The 15,120-nt window shown below is 39.0% G+C and overlaps 1 protein-coding gene across 1 annotated transcript; it reads left to right on the top strand.

Annotated features, from left to right (window-relative positions):
- The first annotated feature begins 1,685 nt into the window (after positions 1-1,685).
- On the top strand, positions 1,686-5,380 carry LOC130140463 (GDSL esterase/lipase At4g18970-like). Its single transcript, XM_056319860.1, has 6 exons — positions 1,686-1,923; positions 2,150-2,155; positions 2,212-2,336; positions 3,245-3,484; positions 3,602-3,857; positions 5,014-5,380. The coding sequence occupies exons 1-6, from the start codon at positions 1,686-1,688 to the stop codon at positions 5,235-5,237; spliced, it is 1,089 nt and encodes a 362-aa protein (XP_056175835.1). The 3' UTR covers positions 5,238-5,380.
- The last annotated feature ends 9,740 nt before the right edge of the window (positions 5,381-15,120 follow it).

The following is a 15,120-nucleotide window of genomic DNA, read 5'->3' on the forward strand; positions in this document are numbered from 1 at the left end:
CTTTGTCTCAAAGTCATAAATGCTAGAAGGGCATTTTGGTAATTTCACAAAGTATAGTATAAAATACTATACGCGTATACGTGCTAGAATTTTGTACGGGCTCGTGTAAATCAAGTTTGCGCTCAAACGGATAAAGAATGAGCTTGAAAATGCTATTGGGCTCAAACGTGGGCTTAGTGGGCCTCATTGGGCCCACTTGAACTAGCTTGGGCCCAAGTGGCTGAAGCCCACAATGGGCGTGAGGCCCATTGGGCCTTCGTCCGGCTCACTTCCTCGTGGGCTCCAAATCTCGGCCCGTTAACTCCTTTTTCGAGCATTTCGAGCAAACCGATAAATCGGAGGATTAACGAGGCGACGTCCAATAACTTTATCTTGAAATCCTCGAAAGATCGACACCCAATTTTGGACTCTAATTCATTGTCAAAATCGATCGATTACGACTTTAGTATATCTCAAACTAACAGGCGGCTTTTAGGTGTTACGCGTATTCGACCTGTGGTTGACTTGATATCAATCCACATTTAAGCTTTCTCGAGCCATGTAATTGCGATGAGTCAATCACTAGTTTCGAAGTACACGATCGTTAGGAATTGGTTTAGGGTCGTTCGTAATCCACATAATGGTCAGGCAGAATCACCCGCGATCCAATTGTATACTATTGACGAAACATTCTATAACCGTTCCTTGATCGGTCTATAATGGCTAAAAATTGTCCCTCGTCAATTCTTATGGTCGACTTGTCAATCCATGGTCGAGTTCTCAGGTCGTGCGTACTTAATTCCTTAATATCCTTTCTCTAATAGTTAGTCTCTCACAAGTGATCAATTCATAGCGAGATTTAACTAACAGTGTATCGATGAATAATCACTTCATTATATCCCAAATAGGGTCGAAATTTGAGGATGTCACAACATTGAATTTTCACATAAAAATTTATGACTAAATTGCCAAAAAAGTTTATGACTGATGGGGTAATTTTCCCGCCTAACCATTGTTATGTTCATTTCCCACTGACATTCATTTAGCACAAACAACGAGTTTCAATTAATTCAGTAATGGTAATTCTTACAGTAACTACTTAAATAACTAGCTTTCTTGACTGAATATATGTATGCCCTTTACCTTTACGTGTTTTGGTTGTCTTTAGAGGGTTGGCTGATTACCTAACTCTACATCATTAGGGCATGGCCAAACAAAAGGAACAAAGAAAGAATCTACATCATTAATTATACATTCGCTAGCTACTTTGGAATTACTTCACGTGGAAACCTTTTATTTACTATTTTTTTTTCATGATTTAGTATACAAGCACAGAAACCCGACCATTTAGAGGCCTCTGATTGGTGGATCACCTACAAGCCCCACAGTCCAATTAAGTCCAGAAGACTTTTGGCTTGTCCAAATAACCCTGATCTAAAACATTTTGCACATGTAATATTTGAACAAATCTTCAGTTTACAAATTAGAATTCGCGCCCCAATCAATGGGCAATCTTGAGGCATTTTTCCCCTTAAATTTTCTTAACTCTTCCCCATAAATAGCCACTCCTAGCTTTTAACTTCTTCACTTATCTTTGCTCAGCTTGCTAAATGTTTCACTAAATTCTTCACGTCCCGCCGTTTCTGAAACACATAATTCCCCGATCACACTTTTCTTGCTCATTTTCATCATACCTTCTCTGAGAAATGGCATTTCAATCCGACTATAAGTTGATTATGCTTGTGTTATTGCTAGCCCTCAAGCAGCTCGTCTCAAAGCCATTGGTACCCTGTTATTTCGTGTTCGGGGACTCCATGAACGACAATGGCAATAACGTCAACCTTCCTTCTTTCCTTAGACCTGGCTTCCTGCCATATGGGATTGATTTTCCCAACGGACCAACCGGAAGGTACAGCAACGGTCGGAATTTCGTTGACGTCATAGGTAATTTACATACCGTTTCTTAATTATATCGTTACATTGGAGTTCAACATTAGAGTAATAAAACGTTTTTGTTTTCATAAAGAGAAAATTTTCATTTTGTACCAAAACGAAGTATGAACAAGACGTAACCGGAAATGTGCATTTGCAATGCAAAGGTTCTCTGATTCTACTTATAAATTTCCAGAGAAAAAAGGCTCTAATTTTACTTGTGTTGCTCATTTTTCAGCGCAAGGTGAGTGGAAAATGAGCATAATCTCACATCTAGCAATAATTTTTTTTTACCTGCAGAGCAGTTCTTGGGCTTTGACAACTTTATTCCTCCATATGCAAATGCAAGTGGTAGAGATATACTTCAGGGGGTCAATTATGCCTGTGCGGGTGCTGGAATTCTTGATAGAACTGGGAAGCAATTGGTACATTTCATTTGACATTTAATTTCTTGTCAACTTTCTTGTTTCCAGAGTCAATTTTTGTTTAGATTGGATCCTCTAAAGTTTACCCTCTTGAACTGTCCAAATTCTTCTTTTCATTTTTACCCTCCCCCTATCTCTCACACTTGTCTGTTGGAGTCGACGCACCGCCATCGTCGCTAAGGCTCCGTCTAGACCCTCTGACCCACCGCACTGTGTCCTTCCCCAAGCCTAGCCCACCACTGCTGCCCGCTGTGTGTCTCCATGTTTAGCCAAATCAAGCCGCCAGGGAGGCTGTGACCTCATATTTGAGTTAACTAGTCTCCGGCGGCCCCAAATCTAGGTTGGCTAAGGTCGTAGCAGCCACCATTCAAGCGAGCCCCTGTCCTTCAGAGAGAGAGAGAAAGAGAGATGGTGGTGGGGTGCAACGGCAGTGACATGGTGCGGTGTAGCGCGACACCAAACGTGGCATGGCGCAGTGGCTATGGCAGAGGGAGAGAGGGGGGTGGGAGAGCATGTTGGAGCATTCTGTGTATATGAATAAATTTCCCTATTATTTTGGTCAGTTCGATATAACACTAAATTTAGGGAATCGCCATCCATCTTATTTTGTCATTTTGACATTAGTCACCAATCCATCAACCATTTAAAATCAAAATTAGATCGTGGAATTTTGGGCCATGCAAGGCAATGACGTTGTAACATGTAAGCACCTAACTATTAAACTATTCTTGTTATCCAGGTCCTCGCATGTAAGGATCCAAAACCATCTAATCAAATTTTGACATATTCCATTAACATTTCCAAGTTATAAGGAATTGAATTTATTTTTTCTTTCAACAATCAAGTTTAAACTATACTTGTATGAAAATTACCTGTGCATAATTTCTTCATATATTTCCTTTTTACAGGGTAACGTAGCAACATTTACTGATCAACTGAAGCAGCACCAATACACAGTCTCAGAAATGGTGAAGATTTTAGGAGATGAGAACTCGGCTGCATTTCATCTAAAGAAGTGTTTATATTACGTCGACATCGGCAATAACGATTACCTCGGAAATTACTTCGGTTCTACCAATCTCAGTCAGCAATACACTCCAGAACTGTATGCCAATCTTCTCGTCGAAACATATTCTCAGAAGATGAAGGTGTTTTTCGTTATCTATTGCTTTTGCATTGCATTCAATTTCCTGAACTTCTGTCGCCTTTTTCTTCTTTTTATTTCACGCCTAAAACCGACTGAAAGATTGTGCCTTTAATTCCAGGATTTGTACAACCACGGAGCGAGGAAGATGATCCTATCAGGGGCAAACTTGATTGGGTGCACACCATCTGTATTGGCCCGTAGTCTTCCAACGTTTTCGCAGTGCATAGGCTATGTCAATGTCGCTATGCGGATATTCAACGACAAGCTTAAATCTCTCGTCGGTGACTTGAACAAGCACTTTCCTGATGCTAAATTCACTTATCGGGATGCTTCCGCCGTTTTCCAAGAGTTACTAGACAACCCATCGCTATACGGTATCCAAATTATTTGTGTTTGTTGGACGATTTTCTCATCAAATTTTCTGCATAGATTTTATCTTACATATGTCATGTTGAACGTGTTCGACTCATCCGCCACCATTGAGAATGTTAAGTTCTCCGGTGCTGAAACGATGTCAAACTATTTGGGTGAACAAAGTCTTTATAACGTTGACACTACATAGTACAAACGCAACAATTCCAAGTGTCTAAGAGTAGATTTGATTAGAGATGACTTGTAACCCCTTTCCTCTTTCATTTTCAGCCCAAAATAACTTGGCAAACGAATTTGACGACCTCTATCATAGTCAAGTTTCTTGAACATTAGTGGACTTGACTAGAAAAAATTAAGCCTTTTTCACTATGTGGTTATTAACAAAACATAAAGAATTCGCTCCACACTTTTGTTCATTTCCATTCTTTGTGAATACTGAAGTTATGAACTCACATGTAAACAAAAGTTAAGAACGGAATCAACTAGAGGTGGAGTCACTATAAGATTATTGTTGGGTCGACTGGCAATGTAAGAACATCCTTACACATTAGCTGTTAGAAAAACGATATGCATATTTGAAGTTAAATCTATAAGTGAATTCTTCCACATGTCGACCATCCACCAATAAATGTATCAACACTATTTTACACTGATAATGAACCTAATAAAAATCCCTTACTATATACCAGAGCCATTTAATTAATAATGAGTATTAAATAGGCAGATTTTGAACCCATGAAGTAGCTCGCTAACATCACGGCCGGCCCAAGTAAGGCGCAAGCCGAAACCCAGATGAGTAGCCCCGGACATAGAATCGTTTGCATTTGGTGGTGAATAAATTCAACCTGAATCATGCATCTAATTCACGCACTTAAGTTCGGTTCTTAGTCACTAAGCCAACTCTCTAAGGGTTAAATCGCCCAACAATTTCAGTAATACAGTTGGTGGAAAGGAAAACTCCATTATACATCTCTTGACCCAAATGCTGTCCAACTCAAAACTTGCATTCAATAGTCCAAAAGACTTGCCCTTGGTCAAATTAATATACATTCTAGGACCATGTCTTTGGCTAATATCTTTTACTTTTATAAGTATCTCTATTATCAAGCTCAACGAGGAATGGGTGGACAATTTCTTGTCAATTCTTGTTAATTTCAGGCTTCAAGGTCACAACAACCGCTTGCTGTGGGCACGGACGGAAGCATGGTCGGATCAACTGTCAGAAAAACCAAATCCCATGCAAGAACAGGGACGAGTACTTGTTTTGGGACCCTTACCATCCTACTGAAGCCGCCAATGTGGTCGCGGCCAGCAAATTATTCAGCGATGAAGCTGAACTGTTCACTTACCCATTCACCATTTCCCAGTTAGCCCAGCCCTAATGCTTTGTTGCTTGCAGTTCTCCCGTTTCTTGCCATTTCTTTTATTTTCATGTTGTCGTTTCATCTCATGAATAATGGCCCTCCAGTCCAAGATCAATGCATTGAACCGACATTACGCCTCGCAATAACAACTGCGTTTTTTAATTTCAAAATGCAATTCATGGAGGGATGTATCGTGTTATCATGATTGGGGGTTTCACTATTGAAAGCGCGATTTACTTTCTCACACTATCCTTGTGCCATGAATCACTTGCGAAGCGGAACGGTTTTTGAGGGATCTTTTCCTTTCAAGTGGCTAGTTCGAATATTTTCAAACATGAGGTCATGGAGAATGTTAATCTGTAAAAGGGTCAATTTATATAATGTCATTAGAAACCTCTGTCCCACATCAATTAACAATTCATGCAAAATCTATCAAAATAAAAAAAAAATCAACATCATTGTATAAGGAAATTAGAGCGTGCACAGCCATGTGGACCAAAACAATGAAAAGTTGCCTAAAATGCTCTCATAATGAAACCAAAATGAGTAACTACTAAGCAGAATGAAACAAAATAGGGCATTTTGGATTGTGATGTGACCGACCGGTCAACGAATCCGGTCGCATCTTGTGGGATTTTTTAAGATCCATTTGTTTATACTGCTGAAGTTTTGTATTCCCATGAAGATTGTCCCAATGACCACAAATGTGAAAATAGCTTCCTCTTTTCTTTTTTCTTTTTTATATAATCTAAAGATACAGGCCTAGAAACCTACTATCTGAAAGCTCATGAAACATCATACAAAACCCATGACTAATTAAGTTCAGGCCGTTCACCCGTACAATATGAGGATTAACACAGTTGATAGGGGCATTAATGAATTTTTGGGAACCGGAGGTTACCTGTTCGTATCTCATTAACTGAGCTCGTAGAGTGCTTCACGAGTGTCTAAATGAGCGAGTTACGTATCTATGCCCATGAAATATAAATAAAAATGAAGAATGAATAATGGAAGATAAAAAAAAGAACCAAAAAATAAAAAGAGAATAGTCAAGATGAATTAGGGAAGTTGGCATATAAGGCTATAGCCAAACTGAATAGGACACCCATAGGTGGGGCTTGCTTTTGGCTACCAAGAGAGTACGCTTGACCTCCATGGTCCGACTATCCAAATTATATAGTCAATTAGATGAAATGTTGTGGCCGTCCTTAAGTCACTTTTCGGAACCATTCTATATTGAAATCTGCCTATAGGTTTAGGATGTCCGAAGCCTATTTATCACAGTTTATGTACGTGCATGTGTGTCATTCCGAAACATATTTCCCCCCATCAAAGATCAACTTCTTTTATAGTGACATCGATGAAATCATCAACTTCTTTTTTGACCGGCAATGCTAAAGATAAGAACTTTTACCATGTTTTCTTTGCTAAGGGTTTGGAATTTCTGTGTGGAATATTCACACGAATGTGACTTGTGCATTGAGGCTCCCTTTATTTTATAGAAAATAAGATATTTCTAGAAAATAATTTTCTAAAAGTCATTTTTATAAAAATGGCAATGTTTTTCCAAAAGTTGATTGAAACCTGAAAATGAACTAGAAATTATTTTCTATCGTTTTGTAAGGAAAACTTGTTTTTATTTTCTCAAAGACATATACTATTTGAGCGCTAATGAGTTGGGCACGGGCAAGCGGGGAACTGGACACAGGCACCGAGGTCCCGAGCCCGACCTCTATGGACCCGGCTCGGCCACGATAGGCCTCAACATTGGCGTCGAGGGCTCGACAACAGGCACCGGTTTTGAGCCCACAAAAGCTAGGCCTGAGACACCGTTCCCTGTGCCCAACTCCCTAATGCCTTGGCCTAGGTCCATCGAGGCCAAGCCCAGGTCTACAGAGGCTAGGCTTGGGACCCTAGCATCGGTGCTCGGGTCCTCGATGCTTGGACCCTGGTTCATGGAGGCCATGGCTAAGTCCATAGTGGTTGGGCCCCAGACTGTGGTGCTCGTGCCCAGGAACCTAGCACCCAGGCCTGAGATCTCAATTCTAGGTGCCCGTGCCCAGATTCCTAGCACCTATGCTGGGGTCTATGGAGGCCAAAGCCAAGAACTCAGTGCTCGTGCCCGGACCTCTCGACAAGGTCCACAAAGGCCGGGCTCGGAACAACGGTGCCCTAGCCTAGGTCCTAGGCACCTAGGCCCGGGTTTATCGAAGATGGGCTTAAGACCCCGAGAGTGTTAGACACTTGAGCTTGACAGATCCGAGTTCGGCCTTAATGGACCCGATCTCAGGCTCCAAGGTAACCAAATTGAATCGAAACACTTTAAATCATTTATTGTCTTCCTCCAGAGAACACCCTCCAAGAAAGTCTCCCTCACTATTGTCTTTTGCAACTCGACTCGACCTGACGTAACCCGAACCATGTTTTCGGTTCGAGTACTATACAATTCTAGTCATGAACACACATGTACCAAACATATTCGGGTCGGTTGGGGTATCATGGAAACCCAAACCATTAACACCCCTACTTAAGATGGAAAGAGAATAGGAATTTTTTTGTTTGTTTGTTATAATCCAAGGGCACAAGCATAGAGGTCCGGCTTTTCAAAGACTCACAGAGCATCACACAAGCTCCATAAGCTGGTTAAGTCCAAGCCATTCGCCTGTATAGATGACCCTGGCCTAAAGAAATTTGCACCTAATTAGTAGGATTTGAACAAGAAATTTCCAAATCTTGAATTGCCAAATCCCCTAGCACACTAATAAATTGCGCTGGCCTTGGAGGTCCAAAAAGTAGGTATTTTCTGTAGCACTATCGTGATAATAAAATACTATTCAAATTATTATTAGGCCCATCATCGGTGTAGAACTTTTCACACTGATTGTTGGACGAATATCATGTGCTTTTTAAGTTGCTTTTGCAATGGAATTCTTCTACATGCCAATCATCCAACTATATGTGCATGAAGCATGTTTTACATCGATAATAGATCTAAAAAAAATCTATACTTTCAATAGATGCCCTAATACAAGTCCGAAAAATCTAACCTTAGTTTCTTAAGTAGTGGCAACGGGCCAATTGTGCTAATTTGGTCATGCATTTACTCAGATTGGGCTTTTTGAGCGGCCCACCAACCATTGCTGGGCTCAAGTTTGGTGATCGCCCTGCAAATACCTCTAAAAGAACCAGAAAAATCATTTCTTGGATTTTTAATAGAAAAATGATTGAATGATGGTCATTGATCTACTGTGAGATTAACAGCATATTTTTTATCACAAATAAATAAATAAATAATAATTATAAATTATTTGAGTTCACTTATTCAAGAATTTATGGCTCACAGCATGCTGTTATTTTCACAATGGCCCAAAAACTATTATGCTAGCAAAGCCCTTTGTAATACATGCTACCCTAATAAATATGTTCGCTCTGTATCTTACGGGATGATACTAAATCTAGAGAGGAACAAAAAAAGCAAATGCTCCGTGCCTAGTGGACAGAAACGAAGGAGCTATAGAAAATAAGAAAACTTGTGTGTTGAGTGAGATTCAAGATGAAAAAGAAGTCACACATAAAGAGGATGAATAACTTCGAGATTGGCACAGTTGGTTGAGGTTTTGGGGAAACTATTATTACGTGCAAACTTCTTTGAGTTAGGATTACATGTATAGGCCAAAGCTATAGTCTTGATCGGTTTTTAAAATTTGTAGGGTGTTTCATGAGTCTCTAGGTCAATAGGTCTCCATGTCTATATCCCAGAGATATAAAAGATCTAAAAATTGAATAATGGAGATTATAAATAGAAAAAAAAATGATAAAAAGCGAATAGTCAAGATGAATAATGAAGGTTGGAATGTAGCCACACTAAAGAGCGCACCAATAGGTGGGGCTTGCTTTTGGCTATCAAAAAAGTTGGCATTAGCCTCCATGATCGACAATCCAATGTGTGTAGCCAATTAGATGAAATGCTGTAGCCGTCCTTTAGTTATTTTTTGGAACCACTCTATATTGAAATATTGCCAAATGCCTATCTATCGCATTTTATGTAGAACGGAAAGTCAAGTGATATCTATGAAATCATCAACTTTTATTTTTCATTGGCAATGCTAGAGATAGAGAACTTTGATTGAGTTTTCTTTGCTAAGGGGCATGGAATTTTACTTTTCTGAATATTCAACTTGTGCAGAAAGTGATTGAGTCAAATATAATCTTGCGAAATCATTTCGTAACGAAATTAATAAGAAGCTTTTTATATGTCTACGTCTTGTCTTTGAGAAAATTACCAAAAAAGTCATAATTTATTGCAATTATCCAATTTAATCATAATTTTTTTTTCGGCAATTGAGTCTTAAACATTTTGCATTTGTGTCAATTCAGTCCATATGACCAATTTTGGCCGGAAATTACTGACATAGACACTAGCCGTCCTACATTGGTGCAGCCAGCCGTCCTACGTGGCCAACCATCACGGAGGCTGGCAACTAGTGGAGGGAAATAAGGAAAAAAGAAAAAAGAGAAAGGAAAGAAAAGAAGAATAAAATAAAATAAAAAATTCGCAAAACTATTAAAAAAATTTTAAAAAAATGTTAACATCAGCGATAGCCGTCCCATATAAGACAGCCAGTGTCCACATCATTAATTTCTGGCCTAAATTGGCCGGATGGTCTCAATTAGTACCAATATAAAAATATTTAAGACTAAATTGGTCCAATTGAAAGGTTTAAGACTAATTTAGGTACCCAATACAATAGGTTTATGACTTTTTTGGTACCTTTCCCATTATATTGAGAGATAAATCGTCAGTTTATACAGTATCATATGCTTAATGGAACTCTTAGTCTTGTGATTATCGCGACCTCCCCGAAGAGGGTGGACCATCTAGAGGTTGGCTAATGGATTAATAAGCATAGACTTAGCTTGTGCTCTCCCAAACCATATCAATTCGCAACTTAGGTTTAAGTTATTTCACATGCCGGATCATTTTCAATTAAAGGTTACCACTAATCTATTTTTTGTGAGTTAATTAAAAACCCAAGTAAAGTATTAAGAGAATTATTTTACTCCTACGAAACAAAGATTATCGGTTTGGGGATTTGATTATTCTAGATTATTCTAACGCCATTTCGGTACATTTTCTTTTTTATTTCAAAAAAAAAAAAAGCTTTGCAAGCAGCTTGAATTGATCTTAAATATACCCACTAACATGTGAGGTGATCATGCAGGTGCGCAACCAATAATAAAATACCCAATAATTAAAGTGATGATTAAATTGCAAGGGTAAGGGAGAAATTTGCTTACCTAGAAGCAACGTAAGCATTTACTAGGATAATTTGAAAATCAAATTCTCAACCTAAATATGATTTCTAATTAACACACAATTCCACTCAAATTTTTTTAGGGTTTTCTCTTATTTTATGAGAACTAAACTAAGTGCAATGCATTTAATGCAAGCTTACTCTTAATGCAATGACATGGAAAATATTATCTACTCTGGCATGGCATGTTATTTAACTACATGACCTAATTCTAATGATGGGCAATAATTAATGCAACAATTATAGCATGATGTGCAATCCTAATTAAATAACACTAACATACAAAACATATGACAGGCAATTAATGACATGGCACGAATGATTACATGTCGATGACGTGGCACACATGACGATGTGTCATATAGATGTGGCACACGTGACGATGTGTCATATAGACGTGACACGATGACATGGCATATGACGTGGCAGGACATGGAATTTATTCACCTAATTCTATATGACGTGTAATTTCTAATTAAATTAGCTTAATATGCAAACTATATGGCATACACATGGCATAGTAATATGACATGACCTAAACTACATGACATGCATATGATACTTTTTAGTATTTTTCATTAAAATTCGGAATTAATTAAACACCCTAAGTTAAACATATCATCTATCCTAGAAAATAATCTCATTTATTCAAAGATGAAATATTTGGGTTGATTAAAATTCGAAATTAATAAATCATGAAAGTGAATTATCTTGATTAAGATATTATCCAATTCATCTTAGTAAATTAAACTCAACTAAGTCCTAGTTTAAATTGGAATATCTTAACTAGATAAACCTTATCTTAGCATTCGATCCATTTTTAAGATCCTAAATATTAATCTGATTTATTTTAAAGGGATTATTTAGGATCAATTCAAATACGTGATGCAATTTACTATGCAATGCTATCAATTAAAATGTACCCTATCTTATCTACATCTATTCCATTTTTTGGATAAGACAAGAAAGATCTAATCAAATCAAATCACAATCAAATTAAAGATAACATCCACCATCCAAGATAATATCCATATCCATTCGAATTTAGAAAACGATTAAATCAACGATAGTATCCAACGGCTTGTTGATAGGATTGGCCGATTTATCACACGATCACGAGTTGTATCTCAGGCTTGAGATTGGACTATCAACCATAGCACGTTATGAGACTGTTTCGCCAGTTTTATCCCGTCGAAAATCTTTCACCGAATGCTGCGTTTCGGATTTTATTAGAAGAGACTAGGGTCTTGAATCAAACTCGGATAGAGAATGTCAAATGCATTTATTAAGCCCAACTTATGTCTTACAACTCAATTCGATAATACACCAAACTCGACAATACTAACAATGAGATGACAACTTGCAAATGCCAAGACCAAGCTATATCGGAATCTAATTAACGACACAACTAATATATGACATTGCAATTCAAGGTACATCAGAATCTAATCAATGATGCGACTTGAGAGAATATGACTGGAATCTAATCAACAGCTATATTCCAAGCACAACTCCGAAATTTAATCGACGATGTTGAACTGGTGGCACAACACTGGAATTTAATCAACAATGCCGGACCTGACAAAGACTCTCGCCGGAATTGAATCTACGACGTGGAATCTGAAAGCTATAACTTCGACTACTCCTAATGTGCTAAAAGTAAAGATAGATAAAGATGTGTTGTGTTGTTCGGGGGTCTTTTACGTCGGAAATCCTTGAGTATTTATAGAGCAGCCTGATAACCGTTGACCGGCCACTTCTCCTTGAAAGTCGTTTTCTACTTCCTTACGTTTCGCACTTTAACCGCTTCCTGACTTGTTGATGTTGCTTACGCTCCTTAGGCATCACGTAATAGCTGATTTTCTTCCACGTGTCTTGCTGTTTCCTAAATTTCATTCCTTAACTTCCTTGATCTTCACGCCCACGGTCATTTCTTTATCTTTTGACGCGTGGAAATGAACTTCTTTACCACGTGTCACCATGTATTTAATCCATGATTTCAGACTCATCGACGTCACATGCAAAGCTCGTGATTTTGGACTTGTCGACATCATGTGCAAGGCCCGTGACTTTAGACTTGTCGATGTCATATGCAAAGCTCGTAATCTTGGACTTGTCGACACTTTTATGACGTGTCATGTCGATAACTGCTCCAAATCTTTCCAATGCCTCTAGGCCTAATTTACGGCCTTTCTCCGGATTCATGCTATGTGGGCCATGTTTTATATCCTTTGTGACTTGCAATTGACCCACTCCCACCAAGGGTAATTTTGAGTGTTAACATATGCCCCATTTTAAAAGGAATAAATTTGAATTTATTTCTTTTAAAGATGTACCTTGTCCATGTACGAATCCCTAGGCGATGATCATGCTTTTCTGTCCCTTGACGTCCTTTCGAGCAGTCAATACGAATTCCTCATCCAATATTCTTTGGACACGTCACCTTGTATTTTCTTCAAACAGTCGTGACTTTTCAAATCATCTTCTTCATCCTACATTTTCGTAAAAGCTTCGTTTCACCGTCGCGTCTTCTTCTTTAAACCCTAAAAATCCCTTCTTGAATATTTGTCCGATCTTGATCTATCATTTCTCATGGCGTCCAAAAAACCTGAATATTCTGCCAGCGACTTCATCGCGGCTTTTGACAAGTTTGAAGAAGATCTGCACGCTGGTAATTGCTCTTTCCATTTATTGAAAGCTGTCGAGGATGAATGTAACTGTTTCTCTCTAGGCCCCAGCTTCATGGACCATCTCAATATTCCTGTGAATCTCCAATTCCATTTCCCATATAAGCACGATGAGACTTTGGCACTGCAACATTCTTCTATTACGGATGTGTGGTCCACCGGGTCTTCTCGATTTCAAAGTTTCCCTTCTTACAAAAAAGATTTTCACAAATGATTTATTCGCTTGAAGGCTGACCAAGAAACTCAACTTTTATGGACAGCTGCTAGGATCGATGTCGCTCTTAAGGTCAGTATGTTATCTTATGACCTGGAATGTGGACTATTGGGCTCCGCCATCACTTTCTGGTCTTCTTCCAGCAATTGCTTCTTTTTTCCTTAGGGACATATGTCCATCACTATGCTCGATGTATTCGCCATAGCGGGTTTTGAACTAGTCGGCCATGCTGTCGAGGATTTGCCTGTACTGTCCACTCCTTTTATTTCTGAGGATGCTCTAGCATACAGTAATTTCTTGTCTCGATTTTACCGAACTTCGGGTCCCGTTACCCAGAATGAGCATCTTCTTTTCATGCTCTTTTGGCTATCAAAATACGTGTTCTTTAGTCCTGCCCTTAAGGTTTGCAAAGACTATCTGCAAATTGCCGCAACCTTAGCCATGGGAAAATGCCTTGCATTGGCCCCTCTTGTTCTTGCAGTTTTGTACAGAGGCTTCACTCACGCCTCTCGGGCAATGAAGTTTGGGGATTCTGGAACTATCTCGGGTGCTTTTTGGATACTTCAAGCATGGATGGCTCTGTATTTCCCTTCTCATTTCAGTAGAGGTGATCGTTATCTTCCCCATCTGTCTCTGCAAGGGTATAGAAGACCTTTTCCTTTACCTCTAGGCTGTCGATTGCTGAACCGTGCCCCTCGACATATCGCTTCTCAAGCGCCTCCTTTCATCTTCTATCTCCGAGCCTTCCTTGAACTAAATCATGACCAAGTCATTTTCTTTAAATATGACCATGGAGAATTTGATTATTTATTTGATCAGGCTCGATTCAATTTATACAGGCTTTTCTGGATTTGTGCCTTGTCTGCAGTAGATCTTCCCATATGGACTTCACTCAAGGGTCGATTCTATCCTGGGTTTGAGGTATATTCTCCACAATATTGTGCTAGGCAATTTGGACTCTGGCAAGCAATTCCCATGCCAATTCCTTATTCAATGGGTTTCTCGAAAGGAACCAAAAAGAAAGAATACTCTCTCAAGAATCGAAGTTCACTTCTCTGTTGTATTGAAATTGCTAACACAATGCGCACCCGTTACAGTGCAAACTTCCCTAATGGTTTCAAAGCCCATCCAGGACACCTTGCTGAATGGCAAACTTGGTGGTATTCCTTTGCATTTGAAAGTGCATACGAAGAGACTCTACAATCCGCGATTGATCGTGTGAAGCGGAGTAGCTCTAAGAAGTCAATTACCCAAGGTATGGGCACCATCACTTTACGTTCCATTCTGTTTTAATCCGGTGCATCTCCTAACTTTCCCATTTCTCAACTCAGAAACAGAAGAGGACTATGACACAGAGGGTGTCGATGCTGCTGAAAATCCTACTAATGGTAAACCTCTATCTTTCTTCCTCTGCGTCAGCTCACTTTATTCTCTCCTTTATATTGGTTTGTTACTTATAAGGTCTTCCTCCCCTTTGCATCATCTCTGGACTAAATGAAGAAGAGATGTTGGAAGAAATGGTATCATTGTTGAAAAAGAAAAGGAAGACGTCTTCTCCTCCTTCTCCAAGAAAGAATCCTAGAACTTAATCTATCGAGCCATCTAGTGAGCTTGCTACACAAGATATGGCCTCTTCAGAGCTCCTTACTCCTCTTGATAAGAGTCAAGGGGATAATATTTCTGTT

The sequence above is a fragment of the Syzygium oleosum genome, unplaced genomic scaffold, assembly GCF_021117445.2.
Source record: "Syzygium oleosum isolate NSW1041296 unplaced genomic scaffold, Sole_v2.1 Sole_v2.01, whole genome shotgun sequence".
Taxonomy (NCBI): Eukaryota; Viridiplantae; Streptophyta; class Magnoliopsida; order Myrtales; family Myrtaceae; genus Syzygium; species Syzygium oleosum.